The sequence below is a fragment of the Thermobia domestica genome, chromosome 7 (genome assembly GCF_964235325.1).
Source record: "Thermobia domestica chromosome 7, izTheDome1.hap1.1, whole genome shotgun sequence".
In the NCBI taxonomy this organism is placed as follows: Eukaryota; Metazoa; Arthropoda; class Insecta; order Zygentoma; family Lepismatidae; genus Thermobia; species Thermobia domestica.
Genome location: NC_137460.1, coordinates 246,938,791 through 246,966,643, shown reverse-complemented (window position 1 = coordinate 246,966,643; position 27,853 = coordinate 246,938,791). Strand labels below are relative to the sequence as shown.

Sequence of the window (27,853 nt, the reverse complement as noted above, 5' to 3'; positions counted from 1 at the left end):
TTATTCAAGGCTGCTGCAGTTTATTTGCGTTATTAAACTACTTACAGCTGTGAACTTCTTGTCCCACTGGGTAAAAATTTCGTAGATATGTTGTTGGATGAATATCCAAGCTTGTTCACTTTCCTTCGGGTACTGCAAGTGTAATACATGGAAACACTTGAAGCAGATATCCATGGCCTTCAAAATTGTTTCCATCCTGTATAACTGAGTTTCGATGCACACGAAATATGCTTCTGGATTTTTTATATCCTTCGCTATAACTACAGGCAAAGGTTGAACACCACAGCCGAATCTTTTCATCTTCTCATGATGTGCTTCTAAATTTGCCTGGAGGTCAGATGCTTCCTGCAAAACACAAATATTTGATAAGATTATGTTCAAAAGCTGGAATAAATATCATGCATTTGAAATAAAACCTACTGTAGGGACAATCTTAATGTATGTATTTATGCGGACCCTCTGCTCAATGAATGAGGAAATACTGCAGACAATGGATGTATGAGCATTAGCCCAATGAAAGTGAGTCTTCGCCTTGGAAGTTTCGTTTAGCGAGAAGTATTGGTTCGAGGTGCTAGCTAAGTGATGGTGATTTATTGGCTTTCCATTCTTCATTATAGAAGTCCTGGGGGCATTTCTTATGTTTGCATGTGAGGTTACCGCTATTTTTATGCGCATCAATATGATTCGTGATTCTTGAGTTTTGGACGTTCCAACCAATAATAAAAGAATGTACAAATTACCATGTGGACATGATAATGAAACCTTTCCAATGGGTTCGATTTCGGAATTACATTTATGTAATTATTCACTACTGCGGAGGAAAAAGTTAACTAGCTACTAGGAGTATTTGATCCTTTCGGTCTTTCTTTAGGTCTCATCTAAAATTCGCTTCCTACTACACCAAGAAAAGTCTGACAATTTGTCGCGTGAAAAAATCTTCCTCATATGCTCATATAGTTGAATTTATGTCTGGAAAAGGTAAATTGAAGTTCAACGTATCAAAATGAACTCTTATTTTTTCTTCACTTTTGGTATTGTACCGCAACACGGGAGTGCGTTTAAGGTGATATAGCACTTGACGCAGTTGTTTACTTTCTGAGACAATATAAACACGGTATTAAGATGAAAACTGTGCCTTCCTTTATCTAGGACGAACCAGGGGCGGATCCAAGGGGGGGGGGGCAATTGCCCCCCCCAGAAGAGGAAACTTTCTTATTTTATATATATAAATAAAACCCATCCCAAAGTTTGGAGCCCTTAAAGTAACAGTATGGCAACCCACCGTCCCCGCCAGAAGTCGGTCCTGCATTCGCCCCTGGGATGAACTTAAAGGGAAATTGGAAAGAGTAAGAAAAAAAACGATGGTCCTTAAATTCATGCATTTTCTGTAAATTTTCAAAGCCATGAAAGATAATAAGGGTACATTTTACCTAGTAAAATTACAGTCCTTAAACATTACTTGTAATTCGAAAATAAAAAGGCATATTGCGTGATTTAGTTGCATTATAGACGGGTTTTAGATTGAGTACAAATATCACAATTCAGTAAAGTAAATGGGTAAATAGTACCAATACAATGATTTTCGTTTAGAACCACATATTCGCTATAAGCAGCATTCAATGGAACTGTGCCACTAAACAAAAAGATAAAATCGCAATTCTAATTTAAGAATTAGAAAAAAAAAACTGTTCGTTGATAAAAATTACACACACACAAAACACGATTTTCTTCCCCTGCTTTTGGGGCTTTATGTGTAAATTCATATAAAATTATGTTGCGCAATGAGTGATAAGAATACGGTACGAAGTGGGGCGCCAAGCTGTATAAAACTTATGGTGGCGGAGGACGTGACCAACTGATTCAGTGTAGGGGAGTTTCATTTTTCGCAGCCCCTTATCAAGGGCGAAATTTGGAGGTTGCAAGTGATGTAATGTAACAAACGCACAAGAGCCACCTAGTATCAATGCATGTGAAGTGTATTTGTAGCCGACTTGGAAGTGAGTACGGAACGCGTTCAATTTGGCCACAACGACACATTTTATACCAAATTGATATTTGGTAGCTATAATGCGTTTGGACATAAGTAACATCATTTTCTACCTGAAGGTCTCACTATGACTAAGAGATTGCGAAAAATTAGACTCCGTACACTGAACCAGTTTGAGACGCGTTATCCAGCTGTATAAGTTTTATACAAGAAAGCACCGTCCAACTTTATATCGAACTTGTGAGTTTTGACATTACACTGATTTTTCTGCTACGTTCGCTTTAGCTGCAATATGGAAATGATCTTAAAACTTGAGAATCAATTTTCCCCTTTCTGCAGCGTCGATAACGAAACTCACGTTCGGCTGTGCAAAAGTACATGTGAATAATTAAATAGTGCCAACAAATGTAATGTGTCCCCTCAAACTTTCGATGAAACGTAACCATAAAAATTAATTTCACATACATTTAAATTTTGCTGGTTGCTGCTAGGTTACATTGTAAACTATCTGAAACAAGAAATGCGAAGAGTTGAAAAAGAAAGTGACGTCAGACTCAATACTAAAGTGTCATATATATATTTCCTCTGTTCTGACAGAGAGAATGAGTGTTAGTAATTTCTTTCTCTCTAAACCTTCGCATTTCTTCTTTCAGAAAATTTGAAATATAACTTACAGCAATATATATATATATATATATATATATATATATATATATATATATATATATAATTCGAATATATATAACTGAATATTTATGGGATTTCGAAAATTTATTATGAAACTTGAAGAAACAGTTACTCGATTTAGACCACCTTTTTGAATCATTTAACAATGTATCTCGGATAAACAATCTTTCGATTGATCTGACGCAAACATCCACTCTTCCTTTGCACTTTTTCATGTTATTTCTTCCTCAGGTTTTATTTGATCCATATACTTCTCTATTTCTACTATACGGTATTTAACTTAAAAAGCAACATACCTTAACATGAAAAAGGAATCCCTGCTGCGCTTCTAACTTTGTTGGCTTCCAGTATCCTCCGCTATCTTTCCTCTTTACCGACGAAGTAACAGGAGGAAAATGTCTACCTAAAAGTAGCAGCAGAATTACATTTCTGGCTCCTGTAAGTATAAAAAATGTAAATGTAATTAGTACAATTGCTTTAAACTGTAACGTCTTAAAAGAATATGCCTATATAACATGAATAATATCACATTACGAAACCTAATGGATACAATGTATTGAATACCAAATACCATATCCTAATTGCATTGGTTTCTAACTACGCATACGTTGGATTAGTTTTGATACAGATCCAATGAGTAGTTTCCATTTTTACTACGATTTTACACTATACGAATGTGACTAAAAAGTGAGGTTGACATTCGGTGTACTTTCAGTTTCTATAGGGTGAAAAGAGAAGTAGACTGACATTTAAATCCATTCAAGTACGATGTACAATTCAAGTACGATCATATTAATTGTTTAATTCACAGAAAATAGCCACAATTTAATCATTAATTTTTACAAAATTTATTGCTGGTATTAAAATGTGGTCGCGTCGAAATTTATAACATATTTGCTGTCATGAGGAAACTATAGACACACGAGTTTAGATATAAATAAAATGTTTACTCCTAGAAGTACATAAAGCTAAGCTAAGCTAAGCTAAAAAAAAAATCTGGGTTAAATTAAGTAAAGAACAAGTTTTAAGGTTTCGTTAAATGTCTACCGTATGTTAAAACAAAGTGCTGGTTTTCGACAAGTTGGAACGGAGGGCTGACTTCAACAATTCATAACTTGAATTACTCTCATTTGTTCGAAACCAAACTATGATAGCTTTTAAAGAAGTTTATTGTTAATACGTATATCAAGTTTTAAATTGATCTGTTGTTGTTCAGAAGAGTTCTTGTATATTTTGTAAGATAACGTTTCTTCAGAACTGAGAAAGCGTATCAATAGAGAGATTTAGCTCGTTTTGAAGTTCAGTGAAATGTCAAGCTAAACCTAAAACTGTTTAGTGTAGATTATGATTTTCATATAAATGTACATTTAATCATGTACATATGTTCGGCGAGCGTATTAAAGCAGGCGTGTGATATTGCCAAGTTGACTGACGAACGATCCCAGGATGGCACATATCATTTAAAAAAAAAAAAAAAATTCGCAACACTTGCTCGCTTCACATAAAGTACTGGAAAACCATTCCTGTATTACCAAATGAAACTTATTTGCACTACTCACACACTCAAATACTTAATTATATTTAACATACTACGTGAGTCTTACAATTAGTGTTGTAAAAAAACGTTTTTTTTACTGTGAAGTTTTTTTTTTAATAAAAAGCCGTTCTTTTTCATTTTTTTTTCAAATGTGTTTTTTTTCTGAGAACTATTATTTATTGATTTATGTTGCAGATACGTGAAATAATCAGCAGAACTTGAGTCGAAGCCCTCGTAACTTACATATCGTTCATTTCTTTGTACCTATACGAAAAAAATTGTCTGATTATCCCTTTCGGACCCAGGTCATTTTTGGCGTTTCCCTACATTTTCAGTTAGTGAGTTATTGCTCAAAAACCATTAATCCGATTGATTTGGTTAAGGCCTAGTTTGTTAGAAAAGGGATGTTGCTATTTTTCATGTAGGTTACGTTGCACTGTTGCCAATGGGAGGGAAATATTGAGGGAAATGTAGGGTGAAAATTTACAAAAACTTCCCTAACCGATTTTCAAGATTCTTTGTATTCAGCACCACTGTTGCTACATCGGTCCAAATCACCTAAAAATATTTTTGGTCTGTTGATAAGGTACAGTGAAAACCTGAAGTCGCTGGCTTAGATGCAAGGAGAGAAAGAAAAAAAATCTGTCATCATACACATGAAATTTCGACAGTTTTTACGCCTCAGGAGCAAAAATCAAGATATATCGGAGCTACAGCTTCCCTAATAAATTATCTTATTGAAACTTTTATGGTGCATCCTCTTGGTCAAAGAAGAGGCTTTCAGATAGTGGTACGTTTCTTCCAATGTAGCCAGCAAGAGGGAAATAATAAAGACAAAAGGGAGATTTTCCAAAATTTTCCTTAAAATCGGAAAATAAAATTTTCTGTTAGCTGGCACCACTGCTACCAGACACACAAAAACTATCTTAAAATAAACTTTGGCATCCCTCTAATATATCCTACAAGTATCGTGACGGTATCTAATAAAGTAAGCATGCCATTTAAAAATATCTCATTCTACCTATAAAAGTATGAGTTATCTTCCCACTTAGAGAACAAGGTCTACTGTAAACCTCAACTATACTTCCCCCAATTATTCTATTGAAACTTCCTATACTGTTGTTGTATAGAGCAAAAACGATTCTTTGATACGCTGGTACGTTCGTCCCGATGTAGCCAACAGGAAGGAAACAATGGAGACAAAACGGATTTTGTTTTCAAAATTTTCCTCTAAAATCGGGAATTAAATTTTTCTATAGCTGGCAACACTGCTACCAGACAGACGCAAACTATCTTAAAATGAACATTGGTACACCACTAATATGGCCTACAAGTATCATGGCGATATTTAAGAAACAAAGCTTCTAATTACAAAAAAATAGATTACGGTCAACAGAAAAGTAGAGAAAATCTAAAAAAAAAAAAAAAAATCAAGGGTTAGAACCTAATACGAATTGTTAGTGCGCCCCCTAATTACTCCACTGGAACGGTCTGTACCCGCTTTTGTTCAGTAAGGACCAATGTTCGACTGCCGTAAGTTGACTTGCGCTCGGACATATAAGTACGGATTTATAAACAAAATTCTCGAAGTTTTTTCCAAATTTAGGGAAACTTTAATATCCATAGTTGGTAACGCTGCGCGTAGGCTATTTGAAAAAAAAAACGAAATTCAGAAAAAAACGAGAGGCAATGTTTTGTTTTGTAAAAAAAAATGTTCATTTCTGAAAAAATACGAACGTTTTTTTTTTTTTCTGTTAACAACACTCCCTACAATACTGATAATAATTGAGCTTTCCTGTTACAGTTCACAACAGTTAAACATGCGCTGAGTGAATGTGCTACTTACCTACATCTAACTCATTCTGTTCAAGAAGTCTTGCATAGATCGCTGCGTCTGGTGCACTTTGCTTGGTTTTCAAGAAAATGTGTTTCAACTTTTCACTCTCTGTGTTCCATTTTGCATATAAAGACACTTCCTTATCAGGAAACCTTTTGGTAAAATCACTTTCGATCTAAAACAAGAACAATAAGTAACATAAGATCACTTTTATTCGAAAATTGTAAGAAGTTATTTAGCTTTCAAAACCTATTTTGACCATATTTTAAACTTATGACTTAAACTTAAACGTATGATATATTTTGACCATCCGTGTTCTAAGACTTGTGGGAAACATCAGTGAAAGACAGAAAACCAGATATGTTTTAAATGGGAGTATTAAGCTTGATGTAATCGTAAAAGCGGTTTCTTCCGGTGCTGGCTGTTTAACCAGCTGTGAATAATCTTCATACAGATGTATCTAAGTAGTTTTATTTTGCAATTAAAAGTGGATGCATCCGGAGAGAAGTTTCTTGAGGGCTGACCCCACTTCAGCACACTCGGTATACATGATTTTGAAATACAAAAAATATGCAACTTTATACAGTTTAATCATAGATTTAATTACATATCTATCACTTACCAATGTATATCCCAACGGTTGTTTTAAAACTGGAAATTCCGAAAAATACTCTGCAACTGGTTTACTGCTGTTACGCAGATCAGCTACTCGTTTGGATGAAGTTTTCTTCCAATATTCACAGACCTTCTCCCAAGGTTCCATGGAATTTTTTAACCAAAGAATGCATTCCTCAAGGTCTTCCTCGTCATTCTCTAAAATTATCAGGATTTCGAATATTAGTAGTGTGAATTATGTACATGGATCAATAATATCCATTATACATACTATCTGCTCAGTGAAGAAAATAATATAAAATGTCATCACCAATTGGAGACCAAATTCCAACGGACAGCAGATTGCTCAACGTGTAAGTTAGAAATCAGGGGTTTTCGATTGAACAACACTGTCTTCTTCGGTCGTAACAATAAAAGGAGACTAAAAGGTAAAAACGGTAAAAGACGACTGATAGTTCAAAATCTAAATATCACATTAAGTAAAACTAAAGCACTGACGCACTGCTTGATTTACTAACGTGATTTTTTAGGATTTGAACGTCGGTCTTCGTTTACCATCTATACTTTTTAAGTTTCCTTTTAACTTTAAACCGAAGAAGATTGTGTTGTACAATCGAAAGCTCTTGATTTGTAGTTTAAGCTTCGAGGAATCTGCTGTCCATTGGAATTCAACACTCAATATAGTCTAAAGACTTAATAATAATGAATAACCATATCAAGCAACTAATTGTACGTTTAAAGATTCTCTAATATTTATCGATCACTTCATACATTGCAAAAACTTGGAAAATAGAAGACTGGTTTTCGATCTACATAAGTGAATGCGCTCTTGTGAATGTTTTTTCGTTACGCAGACACCAACGAAGTCAGGTCCATAAAACACCGGTACTCTGTAATGCCCTACGTGCTTCTAACTATTCAGATATCTTGTTTCTACCACTTGCCATTGAACACGTAACTGTGCTTTAATATTGATCGAACTGAAGTGATACTCTAAATAAAGAACTTATTTAAACTAACACTTAAATTTTGATTTTCTTAGGTATCCACTTAAATGTAAATATTATAATTCGAAAATTTATCATAATACCCCGATAACTCACGAAAATGAGAACTGGCTCCTGAAACCCTATAACTGTAGATATACTAACACAGTTCAAATCTACGGATGGATGCAACCGTGACCTCGCGAGGCGATTTTCTCTTGATTCACAAGGCTCTAAAAATGACAGACGACACGATGGGAGAAATGTATAAAAGGTTGATTACTCGGTTTGTAAGCACCTGGAACGTTCTATCGCACGTTCTACAATATTTGTGGGATTCATAATTTAACATATCTACATTTATATCAAACTCTTTACCTTCGGGAGTAATTGGACTGCTTGGAGTAGTATCTTTTTTTCCTTTAATCGGAAGAACTCCACTGTGTCTAAGATGTCGCTTTCGATTATTGTATTTATCCCATAATTTTCCTCTTGCTAACACCTTCTTTCCTTGAAATGCACTATATGGTACATAGTAGGTATGCTATTTGAGAGAAAATTAAAATTAGGTGTGACTCACAAAACAAAACAAAAGATAAATAAACAAAACAAATTAATTTAACTTAAAGTTCACATAGTATATTTAACTGTGTTCACTATATCTGCGCAGTAAGCAAAAGATTGTAAAATGTATTCACCAAGGGATACCAAATTCCAAATTTCTCGAAGCTAAAAACACTAGATGAGAGCTTTCGACTCTGCAAGACAATCTGCACATCACGCATAAACGTAAAAGGAAAAGGTAAATATGATTAGAGAAACGTGAGTATTAAAAATTAAGGGGACTCCTATGGTTCGTCTATGGTGTTCGACCAGTGTCCTCGTGGTCCTGCGTTCAATTTCCGGCTGGAGAATACCACTTTTAGGGCCCATCCAGCGTCAGGCGGCGAACTGGGGAGGCACCTAGATACAGACTTGATAACAACTTAGTCTAGAAAGTTCCTGATACGCCTGTTGGCGGGCAGTGACGCAAGCGGGTGACCCCCACCTAGTTACTCAGGCGGATGTAGTTTCACCAATCGTTAACAGATGTCGTTGGGACGGTCCCAACGCCATAAGGCCTCACACATGAATTTTTATTATTTGTTTTATTACAAATCTAAAGATCACATAAATTAACGTGAATCACTAACGTAAAAGAACGTGAATGATTCAGCTTTACGTATTAGATTTTTAAGTTTCTAGTACTCGGATGTCATCCTTGTGAGTACATTTTACTATGTTTACTTTTAATTTTGTCTTGAAAATGAGAATAGAAGTTAAAAAAACCAGCAGAGTCATCTTTTACAATAATAAATTACCAACAAACTGCTTTTGGTTACATTGTCCTAGGACAATATGTTTTGTTTTAGCAATTAATGTTTTTGACAATTCTTTCAACAGTGAAAATAGGCGAGTGCAATAATATGGCTGCCAAAGACAAATCGCTTAATAAAAAAACATGACCAAAGTTCGTAATTTATGAGGCGAAGAGTAGAGTAAGCTTGAGATATTTTACGAATCAACAAGCAACCAGTTCTTGGATTACTTGAAAGAAACTGACCCATATGTGAACGTACTAACCTTGTTTTCTGTAGGGAAGACTTGAACAATGGAGTCAGTAATTGTTGAAAACGTTTGACTAGTGATTCTGGAATGAAAAATACAAACACATCATAACTGTACGATATATGCCATGTGGATATTACTGTTACGAGTGTTTTCAGCAAACCAGAAGACACTGATTCATGCATGAACATCATAAATAAATAAATAAATAAATAATGCTCTCTCTCTCTCACACACACACACACACACACACACACACATATATATATATATATATATATATATATATAATTGAAAATCATTATGTTTGTGACTCTAAAACTCCTGAACCGCCCGACCGATGCCGATCAAATTTATAACATGGATGAGGTTCGAGGCTGGGCTAGTTTTAGACTATTCACTTTGATGGTAGAAAGGTGGTGTAAAAATAAATAACATTTAATAACTCCTGAACCACTCGACCGATCTTGAACAAATTTTCAACATAGATGAGGTTCAGGTCTGGGGTCGTTTTTATGATTTTAATTTGATGGAGAAACGTAGGGGTGGAGAAGGAGGGGGAGATATATAAAAATCAATTTATATAAGACTGAAAGTGACTATTTTTGTAACTTAATAACTCTTGAACTATCCGACCGATCTCAATCAAATTTTCAAGATACATGAGGTTCGGATCTGAAAACATATTTGCAATTTCACTTTAATGGTAGATCCTAGCGGAGGGGGAGGGACGTATAAATAAAAACTAATAAAACCTAATAACTTTTGAACCACATAACCAATCTCGATCAAATTTTCAACATATACGAGGGTCGGGCCTTGGGTGTTTTCTATCGTTTCACTTTGACAAGCCAACTTAGCGGAGGGGAGGGGGGAGATATACGAAACACAATCGAAATAAAAATAACTGCCTCTGTGACTTCATTACTCTTGAACCACCCGACCGATCTCAATCAAAGTTTCAACATACATGAGTTTAGGGGCAGGGATTACTTTAGGCTATTCAGTTTGACGATGCAGCGTAGGGGAGGGGGAGAGACATTTCAAAATGATCAAAAATGACCGGTATTAGTGTTGAATCCATAGTTTTCAGGGTCGATGAGAGAAACAGTGACACTTCTGATGCTGTTTCAATCCAAGTTCAGCCCAGATAGTTGGGTTAAAAATGATCGAAAATGACTAATATTAGTGTCGAATCCATAGTTTTAGGAGTAGCTGAGATTAACAGTGACAATTCTGATGCCCCTGTGCCGCAGCAAGGAGGGGGAGCTATATATAATAATGATCGAAAATGACCTATATTAGTGTCTAATCCATAGTTTTCGGGATCACTCAGATGAACAGTGACATTTCCGATATATATAAATGATCGAGGTGTATTTTACAGTGTAGTATGTTTCAGCTTATATTAATTCAGCATCTTGCACCTCGCAAGATTTGGATCTATATCACGCAAACTGGCTGTGAGTGAGAATGATAGACAGGAGTTACGGAACCACTTTATTTTCTTTTAATGAGAGCGCCGAATAATGTTAATATAGGGTATCACAACAAAGCCCACAGTGCTCTATCGGTAAGACTGAATCAAGGAAAATTCCTTTTAGTGCCAGGAATTGACGGTCATGAGAAAGTCTTTGGGAATTACCATTTAAAAACAAGATGGTGCAAAAGCAATGAAGCAAAAGCCTCTTGTGAAGAAGTTTGGAAAACACACGCAAAAGATATTAAGCCAAAGAGACAAAGTACATTCTTAACTATCTTCAAATTTACCGGCCATTCTTCATCCAAAAAAACAGGAAGAGAACATTTTTTGTGGTGGTTGTGGAGTTTTTTTTTATTTTCGTTGGCTTTAACGTGGGATGTGTAAAGAGTGATGGCACGAGGAGTCTTCGAATTACAACACACATGGACCATATGTATGATACTTTTTAACACTCTCAGCCCCAACCCTGTTTGAGTAAATTTCATCCCGGGACCAGACTACAGTTTGCTATGAACACCGTCAGCCCATGTGTATCTATTTGATACACGTGGTCCATCAGTAAACCCTCACTGTGTATCAAAAAGATACACATGGGGCTGAAAGTGTTAATGCGTACCCTTGCTCGTTATTACTCTATATAAAATAGAAACAGCTGCAAAGATTTCATATTTACCCAAACAACAGTCGTACAGAATATCTATTATATATATATATATATATATAAATGAGTATCACTTTCTTCTACTGAAATTTAAGTCGAAACTACTATTCCTCCACGGTAAATCAACTATTTTGAAAGTCAATTCTCAGCGATCACTTTGACAGTTTCTAAAATTTTTTTTCTATCTGAATTACGTTCATTGTTTGCTGAATCGAATGGACTTTTAATCATTTTGATATCTCCAAAAATAATAGTTATGAAGTTTTCCGTCGAACATAAATTTCTCCAAAAACAGCTCGTGTCATCACTTAAAAATAGTAAAAAAAAAAAAAAAAAAAAAACACGAAAGAAATAAAACAAGAGTTCAGAATGTTTAAAACCCTCGTCTTGAATTTTCAATATACTGCCACATTAACTGTAAAAAATTCAAGCAAATCTAAACTTTGAGCAACACGGACTGGATGATTTCACATGAACTGATCCTACTTCGAATACTTGACTCACTCACTGTACGCAAGATTTAAGATTCTTCAAGGTTAGTCATTACGTTATTACTAATTTGCCACACAGATATATTACATGTTAGCCCTTTCAGGTTTTTCTTAAAAAACAAAAAACTTTAATTACCACTTAACCTCTTTCACGTCACTACACGCTCTATATCATGATTACACTTCAATCACACTTTGAAACAAATCAAAATATAAAACAAATTTAGAGCTACAATAAGAATGCAATTAAAAATACTTTAATAAATAAATCTTACGTATAACAAAACAAAAACAGAAAATACTGCTCTTTTATTCAAGTATTTTACTGAACAAACCTTTTGTCGGCGCCAATGTGACGTATGATTACTTCAGTTAGTAAATTTCTCGTCCTGGAGCTCAAACAATTATGTATCTTGTACTCACTTAAAACTTCTCTTCCATCTAAAGAATTTTCCAAAATGGTTAACAGATCCTACAAGAAAACATTACATTATTGTTTACAGTAACTCAAGGATACAATATTGAGCACAGTAGTATAAGGGAAATTTGTAAGTAAAATACAACTTCTATGACGAAAATCAATATCTGCATTATATTGAGAAATCCTAGTGATATGCAGCAATTGATTTTATCACAATCAGTTCCACAAATATTGGTGATGGCAAACGAAAATTGACCAAAATATATTACTATTATTTGAAGATTATTTGAAGCGGTTCCCTCTGTCAATACTTAGCTTCAGAATCACCCGATTATGTTTCTGCCAGTAAGTTTCAAAACACCTTGCTCTTACAAATGGCAACCTAAAGAGTCGAAAGTTTCAGAGAAGGAAGTCTAACCCTTTAACGTCTTATAACTGTGCCTAATTCTGATTCTTTATTTCTGCTTTTTGAAATACTTTCATTTCTAAAGATCATTCTACCTTCTGATAAAATCAAATGATTATATCCAAATAAAATGTGGTTCATTCTTAAGAGCAAGAGTTGACTGCAATATCATTTGGGAGAAACATAAATAACTGTTTCTAAAATAAATCGCCTCTGCTATGCAATAAGAACTATCAGGGAAAAAACAAATCTACCAACAGAATAAACCATATATTACGATACCTTTCATGCAGTATTAAAATACATTATCATATTTTGCGGTAATAGTAGTAAGAGTGACATTACTTTTAAATTGAAAGGAAAGTGGTTAGAATTTTATGCCTAAAATGTAGACTTTCCGTCGACAGCTGTTTAAAAGATTTAAGTATTTTACCACTATAAAGTTTACATATGTATCAGGTAATAGTATATACAAATGTCTGAACTTCAATACAATTTACATGCTTATAATACGCGTTGAAGAAATTTATTTTCACGTCCTATCTAAATTTGAACATAGACCAACCTACGAGGATTTAACTATAGTAACACCGCAAAATGATGCAGTGGGTCACAGTCTGAATACTTACAAAGTTCTGTAGTACACATTGTGCCTGGAAACTGGTTTCTCCTATTACATTGACCGGTACTACAGCTTGAGCCGTCTTAATTCCTCCTCTTGCTAGAAGCATATTGCAAAGAAAATGGTTATTTTATCCATGTATCTACATATATATGTGTACAGGAACGTATACTATCTTCACTCATAATTGCAATGTGAGGTACAGTATGTCAGTATGGGGTCAAGTAAAACAGTACATGGCACAGAACATTTTATTACAGAGGTAAAAAAAAAACATCATTAAAAAACATCTAATTTTACACAAACGTACACTTACGTATTTTACATACACATACTACATGCAAGATTGATAAAGGAATCTTTTGATACAAAATGGCGGGTCTTGCCTAATGACAGTAAGAAGACAGGTGTTAACATGATGATAGCTGCTTGTTGATCAAGCTTTATATTACAGGAACATGTAATTGTTAAAAGTGGATCCTGTATATTGGTGAGTAGTATATGTTATCTAACCAGCGTGTGCAATATCTTCATACAAAGCAGGAATTGAATTGATGTTGATATTTGAAGACATACGTTAAGCACAGACGATCTCTAACTTCAGTAACGATTTTTTTTCTTTCCTTTGGATGCACGTTTTTGGGAGCTACGTTGGACGATGAACGCCATCTTAATTCTTCATGCATACCATTACAAAGAAAAAGTGGAGAAAACTGAAGGAGATTCTCCCGTATACTCTTATCTAACAGTATTGCCAAGATGGAGGGAACACGAAGAATATCATTCGTAACCCAAGAAAATGTAATATCTCAGAATCTGGACGTTAAGAACGCAAAGATATGAAAAAATAGGCGTCTGAACATTCAATTAAGAAGGGACAGCGACGAAGAAAAGTACATAGAAGGGTCCTAACTAAACTGCAAGAACAATGTGAATTTCAATATCCATAAGTAACGCCTAACAATCATTTACAGATACCAACAATGATACATTAAGTCAGGGTAACCACTCTTTCGTGATTTCAAAATTCCGTGACATTTTCCCGGTTTCGAGAAAATCTTTTTCCTTAAGTGATCTGCAAAACGTACTTCCTAGTTCACCTCAGATCTGATCCTTCTTAATATTGGAAGTTGTGGGAAGCACTTTATCAATTGTGCTTTCTAAGCTCCCATGCAATAAATGGGCTGGAAAGTAGATGATTATTTGTAAACCACTTATAACTTATTTAACAATTTTCCAGCTCGTCGAACAAACTACAAAAGATTCGCAGAATTTCTGTTTCCGAAACAAATTTCCAGCTTAGCATGAACATAAACATTTAGATGTTACTTCTCGGGCCATGGAAATAATGCTGAACAAAGAACAAGTGCTGCTGGCAAGAAGAAAGTACCACAATGTGGAAGTTTTGATACTGTACGACATTTCACAAATGACAAGCTTCTTGTTGCAAAGCTACGTTCTTTAACATTACCAAAGACTGATGAACCTTTTCTTCGCGAGTTTCAGGGAAAGCTGGCTTAGAAAATTATAAATGAAATGGAATATTTAAGTTTAACGACCCACGGTTATGTCGGTTAGGCTAAAGGAGACGGTGATAATGAGTGAAATGAAGAAAGTGGGAGGAAACGGGAGAACCCCAAGAAAACCCATGAGCACGGTTTTTGTCCATTACAAAGTCCACACGGCGCGAGCTGGGATCGAAGCAGGGATCCTAAGCACCGGAGGTGAACGCTCGACCACTGAGATCCCGCACCCTCGAAAGCTGGCTTAGCTCTTTCCGATTGCAATTCCCTCCAGGCCAGTATATTGTCTGCTGCTGGTTGTTTTGTAAAAGATAGCGTTTTGAAGAGCCAGCGATTAGTTATGATTGATTTCAAGGAAAGTGAAAACGTAAAGTAAGCTAAGTTTGTAAACATGACTAACTTATACACCGAAAGATGTTTTACGAAAAGCCAAGACTATCGGAAAAAGACATTCTTGAATTTCGAAAAGATTGTCGCGTAGGATGTCAGAAATCTGTATTGAAAGTAATGGAGAGGTCACCTCTGGAAACCAAACTGACAAGAGCAATTTGGAGAGTATTCTATTTACAGGTTTCTGTAATTCTTGAAGTTTTAAATTTCCAAGTTTTCAACTCTCCCCTGGAGTCTTGGTCATGAAGGTTAAAAGCAGGAAGAAAAAGAACAGAAACATCAAGGAACAGAAAGGAACGGACTTACAAAGAGGACAAGATATGTGGAAAACACATTGTCAAGTGCGTCAGCTATCTGCAGATGGTCTTGAAACAAACTGAAATATGGCAGTCAGTTTGTGCGCCTTTTCTATTTCTGTTGGAAGTTTGCTAACTCATGTTATTTTTATTATAATGCCAATACTGTGAAAATTTTGTGATAACAGCCTCCCATTCGTCACTCAGTCATCCCTTGTCTAGATTTACTTTTGGTTTCGTTAAATGAATAAATAAAATTTCAAAAAAGTCTCTCTACTTCATTTCTGGCTCCAAATAAAATTTTTGAATCTTCTACCCTGCACTGCGTTTCTTTTAAATGTTTCGATAAACCTGACACCGGATTTTCGCTTTCGAATCTCTAATGTGTTCCTTCACTCTCTTGGCAACTGCATTTTATTTCGCAAATACCATATTTCTCATTGGCATCTGTGTAATAACTCTTAAATTGGGTGATGTGCTTTTCTAGCGTTTTAGGTGGTTTTAAACCTATACGTAAATCGTATTGTGTGTAGATACTATTTCCAGAGCTCCTACTGATCTGGAGAAATTTATTTCCCTGACTTCTCCCTGACCTTTGATAGGAAATTCCATGACTTTTTCATGACGTATGTCGGATGACGCTGACATATAAATAAAGAATAGATAACGGTGAATATTTATATATATGAGAACATTTATTCTATAGAGACAAATAGTAATCAACTGCTCATCGTGCATTCCACTTACCTCCCATAAAAATCTGAGCTACGTCTCATACTGTGACCATTAATGGTTGGCTAAACTGAAATTGGGGACAATTAATGTTAGAAAAAAATATATTTTATAAGACATCCCTGACTTTCCCTGATTTTCAGCCTTTTTCTCTGAGTTTCCTCACCTGCACCATTTTCACTGAGTTTTCCCTGATCATTAAGAACCCTGATTTAATGTAGTTGTCAGTCTAGGAAAAATAGGCAATCCTATCCATCTTTATCCTTCATGTCTGTTTCAGGTTTATCGGAACTTAAATTCCTTTTAACCCGATTATACCAATTATTTAATAAGGAATAACAGTTAGTTCACCATTGGATGAAGATGCCGGATTTATGCGCATACTCAACACGAGGGGTGATGTGAAATTGTTCCTGTGACACTAGAAACGATAAAATTAACTTATACATTCGTGAAAGGAGAGAACAATCCAATTTGTTTATGTACCACGTCATCTGTAGGTGCGAATTCAATAACACAGAAACAGTGAAAAAATGAATGACTGGACCAAAGATGTTCTCAATACATGAATACTGGATTATTCAAGCACAAGAGCTAGGCCGTAGTACAAGATTGTAGTCTGAGTGGAGATCACAGACTTCAGGAGTGAACGTGTGTGTGTGTGTGTGGCTGTTCTGAGTAGGGTAGTGGTTAATGTATCGGCACGGTATGCCAAAGGTCCCCGTTTAGTCATTCACTTTTCACGTGACGTGTAATATTGTTTATTCACTTAAACTTACCTTGTTTATTCACAGTCAATTCTGAAATCACCACTATTTTCTTACAGGCACCTCTTCAGTGGGAAAAGAAGGTGATTTGAACAGCAGTACTAACCATTTGAAACCTTTCCTCTCATAAACATCTGAGAACGTAGGTTTTAACTTCATATTAATAACACTAGCAATATCTCTGAGGTCAATCTGAAACTTTCAAATGATAACTTTTATAAGAAGTAATAAATTTGGATTCTAGAGAAAAAATGTTACTCGTAGAGAGTAGGGGCGGTGTAACAATCGAGAGAAAGCATGGGGTCTGGAAAAAAAAACCCATAGAGCTAAAACGTGGTTTGGAGAAAAGTTCCTAACGGGGAAAAATGGGGTCTCGGGCGAATTCCAGAGCGGTGTTCATACGGAAAAATGAAATGAAATCTTTAAGTTTTACGTCCCACGTTTATGACGGTTAGGCTAAAGGAGACGGTGATGATGAGTAATGAATGAAATGGTGGAATGAAGAAAGTGGGAGGAAACGGGAGAACCCCGAGAAAACCCACGAGCACGGTGTTCATACTGAGTCTCCAGCGAACGAAGCTACTGTGTTTATTACAAAATTGTTTAGCACTCGCTCTAGCTCAATTCACATGCAGTATTCAATGACCTTTTAGTATACTATAAAACCCATGAATACTGACTGACTGACAACAGTGCATGCCAAACTATGCAGTTCAAACCGGTATAGCTACAAGACGAAACTTCGCATCAATAGTAATCATTAAGTGTTGAATAGATGTCTGCGGGCAGAATCCAAGAGACAAGGGTGATTTTGTTATAGGAACAGCACAAATCAACGGCTATCTTTGGAAGATAGTATCTTATATTTGCATCTAAACAGAAATACCCTGTTTCGAAACGACATAAAATTACAAATCTTCACAAAATTAAAGATTCTAAACAGAATTTCCTGATTTTTCCGGTTTTCTTGGTTGACTGGTCACCGTGTAAATCGCGAGTTTCGATCATTCAGGGAAAGAAACTATCCGGAAAGCATGTAAATACGTTTATTAGGGTGGATCGAAGAAAGAAATGCAGTTTTAAAGCTCTCACCACTAAAACGATGAAATATATACAGTATGTTATAGCAGCTTTAAAATATAGGATCCAGACAGCTGTAAAACGTTGTTAAAGTAGCCAAAATTTCAACAACAATGGCCATATCCGCTGCTGTAACAATACTTCACATTAACGGTTGAAATACATACTTTGCGACGTCTTTCTCATAGATAATCAAATCCTTTCAATAATAGATATTTAGCTTTTCTTAGGCCTAAAGATACCTACTTTTGTCTCATTAATAAGGGTCATCGTTTGAGTACGGTAAAGTTACAAACTCTTCCATTTACCCTAAAATTTATCACAGAGATGATAATTTGCCATAACCATACCATTCATGTGCACAATGTAGGTTTGAAGTTGAACTGTAATCAAAGTTAAACTTACGTGGCTCCGGTGAGTTATTAACCGCTGAATCCAACACGTCTTCACAGTTTAAACTTTCGTACAAATACGTTTCAGCGCTTTCACCAGCAGCAGCGGTAATAACAGTAAAGTCACACACCTGAAACTGAAATTATATGCAGTACTTACTGAAAATAGATTCATTCGTTGTACAAAGGATACATGCCAGTTTCTGGTGATATTTCAGTTACATGTGTAATCTTTTAAAGAGATAATAGCTGTATATTTTAGCATTAAAAAGACTCGTTAATATGTTTGTTAGTTTTTGAATTAATTTCTTGGTACCAATAAATTTAGAACGTATTTTCATCTCGTGAAGCTTTTTTTTTTTCTTTCGGAAAATCTACCATTTTCGGCATGAAGCATCCTATAATGACTTGAATGTTATTACAAATTCAATCTTCAATACAAAGAAACGCATTGTATAATGTTTAAAGACATAGTTTCATTGAGGCTAAAAAACAAAACGAATCCACTACAAAACAAACAAACAAACAAACATACACACACACAAAAAAGTAGATCCTGTAGCACAGAAACTGATCTTAACATTTCGCAGAAATCAACGCCATGCGTCTATCTAAATATATATCATGTTAGCCATAGCTTCGTCGTCACAGCATTCTTTTGGACTAGAAAGTCGAGAATACAAAGAGGCCACTGAATAATCCACTCTTTCCTCACAGTAGAAATACTCGGTCAGTGTTATGTGTCACAAAGTGAATTAAGGCCCTCACCAAGACAATAACTACATAAATAAGTTTTGGAGAAGCGAAAAGAATGCATCTTGAAAGATAGCTATACGTTGGATAAATAGCATCTTGAACCATAGCTACACGTTGGATAAATATTTTCTTCAACTCCGTATCGTATTGTAGAGAATATTTTCTTCCAATTGATCGCTCTATCAAACAAGTAGAACTAGAAGCGTAATGTCGATAGGCGTATTTTACAAATGACAAAAAAAGATGATATTTTTCCAAAATGTCTACCTGTAGCATGGTATTTTTTCTAAACGACGATGCGTGGCTGATGGACCAATATCTTCCAACAAGATAGAAATAGCCTATAGGCAATTCTGTCATACTGAGATATGGTCCTTTCAACATGTTAAGGAACACCGTCCCGAAGATGTTGCTCACAAAGAAAAAAAAAGTTTTAGGTAAGTAGATCAAAAACCAAACAACTAGTATGTTGCACTGTGGACTGATTTAAATCAGGGAGATATACAGGAAAAAAATATCACGGAAGTCATTTCACCTTGATATCTAATACTAAAATTCATGTATTTGCAATACTGTCCTTCCTATAAAGATCAGTATTTCAGATATAGTTCCGACAATAAGATAATGTGCAAAGCTTAGTGGGTTTTAATAACGTGCTTTTTTCCAGAATGGCGCAGCCTGAAAAAAGAAATTGTCGCAAAACCTGTCACGTATAATCATATGCAGTTTTAAAGTTATGAATATTTATCTGAAAGTAGATCCTATCATAATCACTTCTGAGATATGTGTCCGGAGTTCTACTTTTAACATTCACTTGAAGATGCTACTGAGATACAAGATCAAACGCTCATCCATATTGCAGTCATTCCATGTCAAATCAACACTAAGCTTGAACCTTTCAGATTCACTTAACTTTTAGTACACGGTGATACAGAAGTCCATTTTTTTTTTTTTTTTTTTTACTTTTAAACATATTTTTGAAAATTGCCCAACCCCACAAAAAATTCCGCAGTTTTATATACATAAGTTTTCATAAGTCCGTAACCCTCAGTCATATAAAACTAATTTCCGGCCCATTTTAAAGTTGTTGCAATGCCCTTCAGTTGATATGCAACACAAGAGAGTCTGTAAATAAAAACAAAATTACAGGAAAATTATGAACTGATTGGAGCTAAACTTAGTACAAAAATGAGTACATATTGTACCTTACTTGATTGTCATCAGTGTGATCCAACAGTTATGAATATTAACAAATGAATTAGATATTTTCGCTTTTAGGAAATGCGCTGTATTAAAATTAGTGTATTGATAAAGTATCTGTTATTACTAATTGGGGAAGCTCGAACAAATACCCTAAAAAACGTACTTAGTTAATTAACTGTATTTCTGCTGAATTTCGTACCTCATTAACAGAAGAACTACTACTTTCCGTTGTTTCTGACACTGGAGTGGAACAAGATATCGGCTGGTGTAATTTCATATCCTCCTTATACTTCTCGTAGCTCTTCATAAATCTAATTCGTGGACCCACCTTTGGGATTAACTCCTTTATAAGATTCGGAGTGAGATGTTGGAACGTGTCGTCGTCAATTTCTTCATCTGTAAATACGAATTCAGTGATGATTTTTAAGGTATTAAAACTGGCCCTTGAATCAAAGTAATGATAAGAACAGACTTACGGTGGGCACAAAAAATGTTCATACATTTATCTCAAATTGTTCAACCGTTTCCTTCTGATGTGATCAGAAACAACAGGCAGCATTGCTATCAACATGAAGAAATCATAGGAAATGCCCTCTTCTTTCCCTTAAAATGAGAATTCTCAAAACCACTGGGACACGCGTCCACTTATATTTAATATGCAATTAATCTTTCAAGTTTCATCTTCGTAGCTTGAAAAGATCGTGAGATAGTCAACTTTTCGTACCAATTTTGACTTTCCAGCTCCCACTTAGAATACGCACTTTAATCAAAGTAACATCATAAATATCCTGGTCGAAATGTTAATTTCAAATGATCTAATCGTTTTCCGCCATGCAACTAAAATAAGATCCTACTATAAAACGCAGGGTTGGCAAAAACCATGGTTTTTATTAAAAAAAACCAAAAAAACCGGTTTTTTTGGTTTAAACCAGGTTTTTTTGGTTTAAACCAGGTTTATATGGTTTAAATGATTTGCTCTATATATTCATATCATATATGGACAAAAATAAGTTTGTTTCGCCTTGATGTTATTATGCAACAACCGGGTTATGCTGGAAGGGGTCACATAAGCTTAAAGCGGAATAAAAACCGCTTCTCGAGTTACATCCGAGAGAAATTGTCCTCCATTTGAACTCGGAACCAGGACTAATTGGCCACAAATGCGATACGTCTGCCGACTCACTCACGAAGGAATCCTGATAAAAAAAAAATACGTTGTACTGATCTTTACATGCTTCTTAATATAACTGTCAAGAGTCATTTCAGAAGGACAAAAAGATAAACAGTTGCACAAGTGAAACCATTACACAGAATTAATTACATATGAACAATTTCAAAGTACGACGGAGTACAGAAGAACTAATCTAGTTCAAGTTAGTTAACAACGACTTTTATTCGTACAAATTAAAGAAATAATCAGTAAGAAAAGTGATTAAAGATACGAATTATTTGAGTCCACTTTGGCTCAGACTCATTTATACATAAATAGATACCAAAGATACTTCTCATTTCACTAAATGCCTCTCGTGGGGTCTGTATGACGCCCCCCCCCACACACACAAAGTACGGCATTTTCGATGTATTTTATCAATAGTAAACATTGAAACGAAACAATATTTAGAATTTTTCTTCGATTACAATTACATAACAATAATAATAACTACAAAAAATCACAAAATAAACATTTATAAACTTGTAAAAAAAAAAGTTGCTTTTGTAGTATAATCTTTTTGAGTAATGAATGGGGAATTTAGGTCTGAATATAATACGAATAATATACGGGAGTGAAACGTGGTAACCCACAAATGTGTGTTCATCAAGATTTTACAAACACTTACACTTTTACGAACATTTTTTTGTTTTTTGGTTTAAACCAGTTGGTTTTTTTTGAAAAAACCAGCTGTTTAAACCTTGGTTTAAACCACCTTGGTTTAAACCAGCCAACCCTGATAAAACGTACACTGATTCCCACGTTAGTTCAGCCACTAAGAAGCTATGGGTGCTAAATGAACACTAAAAGCCTTCCTGTTTCAACTGACATCCTAATCACTACTCGCTTTGCAAATGAGATAATTTATAGGGCCCCACCGGGAATCGATACCTGCACCCCTTGATTACAAGGTGAAAAACAGATCTAATCTAACCTATTGATATTTTTAGGTAACGCTGTACAAACAAAGTGGCGGAACAAGTTTACTTTATTGGGTATCTCAAAAGTGCTTCAAAAATTACTTCAAATGTAATGACGGGCAAATATGTAAAGCGGAGGCAGATTTGCGGGCTGAAAGCCAAAAGGGGAGGAGTATTTTTATCGTTGGGTCCTCAGGGTAGCCGCTTTCACTTTCTTCAGCATCGCCATGTGACTAAAACGAAACTGTAGCACAAAAAATAATAATTTTGCCATTACTACTACACACGACTGTATTAAATATACGTAAATAGGATTACTGTTTTCGCAAACTATGTTGTCGATTGGCCTACTTAGAGTAGATTTGGTTACGTCCAGGTAGGCCCCAGATACCTAAACAAACACTTTCTGTTACCAGAAATAATTGTCAGAAAACACAAAGCAACCTATGCTAGGTGGCCGATAAAAAGCATGAATTTTACTTAACTCGGGCAGAGCAGGGCGAAAGTGGTAGGCAGGCGGGTTAGCGCGGGGCTGCATCCGTAGGGAACAATCATATCAGCGATGGTGGGTATACGCATGAACTCCTATTTATTATCTGTAAATTAACTTTTACATACTGTTGATTGTCAGGAAAAACGTACATATTCATTTTAATTTTTTCACCATCAAAATTTAATATCGTATTTTACCTGTAATGTTCCGTTTGGTAAAACAGTCTGTAGCAGTCCGTAAATAATTAATGTCCTAAATTAATCAATGTTTCAGATATTCAATGTTTAAAATAATAAAAGGAAATACTACACCAGGAACAACGAAATTTTCCAACTCCAGCAAGTTCTAGAACAAAACTCATAAAAACACAAGGCATTACTGCTGTATGCCAGACCACACGAAAATAAATAAATAAAAAAAAGATTATTACTCAATATCTCCCCCAAAATACTAGGTTGTGACCCTGGCTTACTTAGTAGTGCTTACTGTTCGAAATACAGTGTGGACGTATGACATACAAACCAACTTGTGCAAGGTGGACTCTAAAAGCACGAATGTCATCTAACCGCGTTGGGCAGAATTGCGGCAGGTGGGCGCCAGCGATAGCGATCGGGTGCGTACACAGGAGCAGGCGCTTCAGCGATGGTGAGTATACGTATAAATGAGGATAGAGGAAAACACACACTATACGTCATACAATGCATGACTTGTGTGCAGAATAGGCGAGGGGGGGGGACTAAATGCGATTCAAAAAAGTACAAAATTAAATGTTAGATATTGCTCTTTCCTGTGGTTTGAATTCGTTTCCACACATAAACTGTTCGACTGTTAAGTATACTATGCCCATCACACAACTTTAAGAATTTCCACTCCTTATTTCCGTATAACCTGATAAAACTCAAACACGATATGTTACACTTCTGATTTACACACCTTTTTCACACTGCCTTTCCCATAATCATAACAAGTGTACCTCTCCGCTAAATAGTAACTTTCGCCTCAATAGACACTGCCCCTTACAACATCAAAAACAACTAACAAGAACAAGTATTTTGTTAACTTCAACTATTCCCCTCACCTTACTTTCAATCACCCTTCCACATAAAGCAAAATAAATTCTAGAATTCATCTGGTAAAATTTCTAAGATTGGTCCGCCGATACAGCAGTTAACTCAAAACTAACTATTATATCGGAATTCTTGTAGCAAAAACAAGTTAAATAATACATTAGTTTTTATGAGCTTGAGGTAAAAAGCTCTCCTAAACTCCAACAGTATAAATTACACACACATACACACACACACACACACACACACATATATATATATATATATATATATATATATATATATATATATATATATATATGACCATAACTACATACCCATAAAACTCACATAGATAAATACAATAAATACAATTCAGCTGCATCTCTCATACATATTACTTACTTCTCACTAAAGTACAAAATTGCAAACTGCATAACCAATCTTATCCACAAAATTGAAAACGTACTAGAAAACTGCAAGGGTTACTAATACCACAAACTTATTTTCTAACATCCCACCATCGAACCGATTTTTATTATTTATAATGTTTGTGTTGACCCTGGCTTAACTTGGATATCATACATCCCTGAGGGCGGGGGAGGGGTATAATCGAAGTAAAAATACCAAAATCGACCAATAGATAAAACATATAGTCCAAATGAACACAAATTTGTGTGGCCAGGCTCGTGCACGTTCACTAGAGAGTCTGAACTTACGCGATCATTATCCTTACCATCCCTTTAATTATTATCGGGTGCGTTCACAGGAGCAGGCGCGTCAGCGGTGGCGAGTATACGTATAAATGAGGATAGAGGAAAGCACACTTTATACGTCATATAATGCATGACGTATACGTCATATTAGTTTGGTGTTGTTAAATATAGTAGTATCAAATTGAAAATAAGACAGAGATGTAACGTCAACAGCTAAACGTATACGCGAGTTAGCAAGAGATCGCAATAATCGAGGAAAAGATGGCTCTGGCAGTCTTTTGAAATGGTTAATTATTTCAGAAATATAGGTTTTCTGAAGCTTAACTTTTGTTCAATTGTTTTCCGTATGAGGAAATTAAGTAGCAAGCTCTGCGATCGAGTGCTGAAATGTAAAAATTCCTGTAATATTCATCTTGTAAATGAGACTGCCAGAGCCACCCGGTGCTCGATACCACAATGCGCATGAGTTCTGACTCTCTAGTGAGTGTGCACGAGCCTGGCCACACAAATTTTTGTTATTTGAAGTAATATATGTTTTATTTTCTGGTCGTTTCTGATATTTTTATTTCATGATTATACTCCCCAACCCGAGGGGTGTAAGGTATCCAATTTTAACCAGTGTCAACTCAAGTATCATAAATAATGAATCGATTCCAGGATCGGGTGTTAGAAAATAAGATTGTGGTACTAGCAACCCTTGCACTATTGTGGATGGCCTTGATCGTTTCGAATTTTGTGCTTAAAATGGGCAAGCTGCATAAGCATGTATCCCACCTAAATTAGAGACATTACTCAGAAAATAACACCAAATATAACATTAGCTATTAAAAATATTCATTTAATCTCAAACATTGCATTCAATTGCGCTCCTTTGGGGGGCGCAGTGGCTTAGTGGTAGAGTCCCGGGTTCGATCCCAGCCTCCGCCAAGTGAACTTTGTGGTGGACAAACACCGCGTGCGTGGGTTTTCTCGGGGTTCTCCCGTTTCCTCCCACTTTCTTTATTCCAGCATTTCATTCATTACTCATCATCACCGTCTCCTTTAGCCTAACCGGCATAATCGTGGGACGTAAAACTCAAAGATTTCATTTCATTTTCATTTTCTGTTCTAAACGTTGCGTAAGATTGACATGTATAGCAAGAAATGTGGAGCGGAATTGAAATGAAATCTGTAAGTTTTACGTCCCACGTTTATGCCGGTTAGGCTAAAGGAGACGGTGATGATGAGAGATGAGTAAAATCGTGAAATGAAGAAAGTGGGAGTAAACGGGAGAATCCCGAGAAAACCCACGCACGCGGTGTTTGTCCACCACAAAGTTCACTTGGCGGAGGCTGGGATCGAACCCGGGACCCCAAGCACCAGAGGTGAACGCTCTACCACTCAGCCACCGCGGCCCCAATACAACTAGAAGAGATTAGTTATATATATATATTATATATATATATACGAACCAAAGGAATAGATTCACTGAATCGAAAAAAATGAATGAATTGCTAAAAGAAAGTATGGGAATTGTTCAGTTTTGGGGACGGGGGCAAGTTTTCAACCGAATTTTTGCGATATTCTATTCACATTCGGTTAGGTTAGGTTAATAACATTTCATTCCGAGGTAACGTTAGCAAGTGAAGGCGGGTTAGAGCCCCGCAGTACATGTTGTTTTCTAACTTTGTTAGTGTTGGCCCCATCGCTAAACAATTACCGAAAATACATGCCCAGATGCATTTTAGGCTTACTAGTGCAAAATAATTTCAAGTGCTTTACGACGGATAAAATAAGGGAGGGCATACGAAGGATGACTCCCTTAGTTACCCTTTCCCACTGATGTATATTCACCATCGTTCACGCGCCTCATCCCTGAGAACGTAGCTTCGGCCTGCCCTGACTCGGTTACATAGGGTAAACATTTAGGCTTTTTAGTGGCCGCGTAGCACAAGCTCGTTTGTTTTTTGGAACTGTAATTTTTATGCAATACACGCGCAAGCCGTATTTATACACAAATCGTAAAAGATGTATAATTTTTCAACAGTTACTTCTGGTGGCCCAATTGAATTTTATCTGTGCGAAGTAGCTTTTCATGTCGCCCAACGCAAATCTTTTAGGCTATAATAAGAAGGAAATTTGTGGGATATAGTATACGACAGTGCCTCATCATTTAGCGAGGACTCACGAAGTGCAGTCTTTTAAGGATTATTCATTGAGGATATAGGAACTTGAAAATGAGGTAACAAGGCGACTTTCATTTAATTACTGAGTAATATAAAATAAAATGTACGTCGGTTTGCGTTGTGTTATGGTATGCGAAGAATAATAATGTGCCCTTGTACGTAGTGTATGAGTATATGTGGGGGATTTGAAGCACATATCGCATGTCACGTGCACGTGGATGCTTCTTACTACTTCTAAATGTAATAAAATCATTTTTATACGTAGTGCAACAGTAGGAAGTATCCACGCGCATACATCATGAGGTACTGTTGTATACCATTACCAATTTGTGAAAGAATTATATTTTCCCAACAATTATTTCGGATGGTCTACCGAAAGTAAACGTACACGATCCTAAGTACGGGATATACAGTTTAAGGACAGTAATGCTCTTTTTTCCGTAAAAATTATACTTGCTAAGATGACCCGAGTAATTTGCTAAGTGAACAGTTGTTAAGATTGAATAACTTGACCATTTCTTTAATAACATCTACTTTAACATATATTAAAAACTCAAAACAAATAAAGCCCTACCTTTGAATATCTTGATGTATGTGCTGAGATTATTTCTTTCTAAGAATGCTTCCATACTCCTTTCGTCAAGGGTCGAAGCAACATCCCAATACAACAAAAACAAACTCTTCCGCGCCAGGTCAGCCTGGTTGCCTGGTTGGTTCAACTCACAGTATTGCCAGAGTAGCACACTCGCATTTCATGTTGTGTTCAAAGGACAAAATATGAACAATACACATTGTGCACGCAACTATAAAATGATTAACTATA

The 27,853-nt window shown here is 35.8% G+C and overlaps 1 protein-coding gene across 2 annotated transcripts; it reads right to left on the bottom strand.

The window, feature by feature from the left end:
* LOC145690797 (uncharacterized) lies at positions 1 to 27,674 on the bottom strand. 2 transcript variants are annotated; one of them, XM_081766085.1, is made up of 11 exons: positions 27,605 to 27,674; positions 20,680 to 20,876; positions 18,535 to 18,658; positions 13,349 to 13,440; positions 12,228 to 12,364; positions 9,273 to 9,339; positions 8,028 to 8,193; positions 6,671 to 6,861; positions 6,058 to 6,223; positions 2,971 to 3,110; positions 1 to 345 (listed from the first exon to the last, which is right to left on the bottom strand). In XM_081766085.1, exons 1-11 carry the CDS (start codon positions 27,657 to 27,659, stop codon positions 1 to 3), a joined length of 1,680 nt encoding a protein of 559 aa, XP_081622211.1. In that variant the 5' UTR covers positions 27,660 to 27,674. The 2 variants fall into 2 exon arrangements, with proteins under 2 accessions (XP_081622211.1, XP_081622212.1); XM_081766086.1 differs by having other exon boundaries at positions 18,535 to 18,652.
* Between the last annotated feature and the right edge of the window lie 179 nt (positions 27,675 to 27,853).

Bases quoted from the DNA above. Each gene is read 5' to 3' on its own strand.
- LOC145690797 (XM_081766085.1), bottom strand. From the start codon at position 27,659: ATGGAAGCATTCTTAGAAAGAAATAATCTCAGCACATACATCAAGATA. The intron at 9,340-12,227 runs GTTTGTTCAGTA...TTTTCATTCCAG, and splicing joins CACATTGGCGCCGACAAAAG to AATCACTAGTCAAACGTTTT. The intron at 6,224-6,670 runs GTAAGTGATAGA...TTCTTGTTTTAG, and splicing joins AACCGTTGGGATATACATTG to ATCGAAAGTGATTTTACCAA.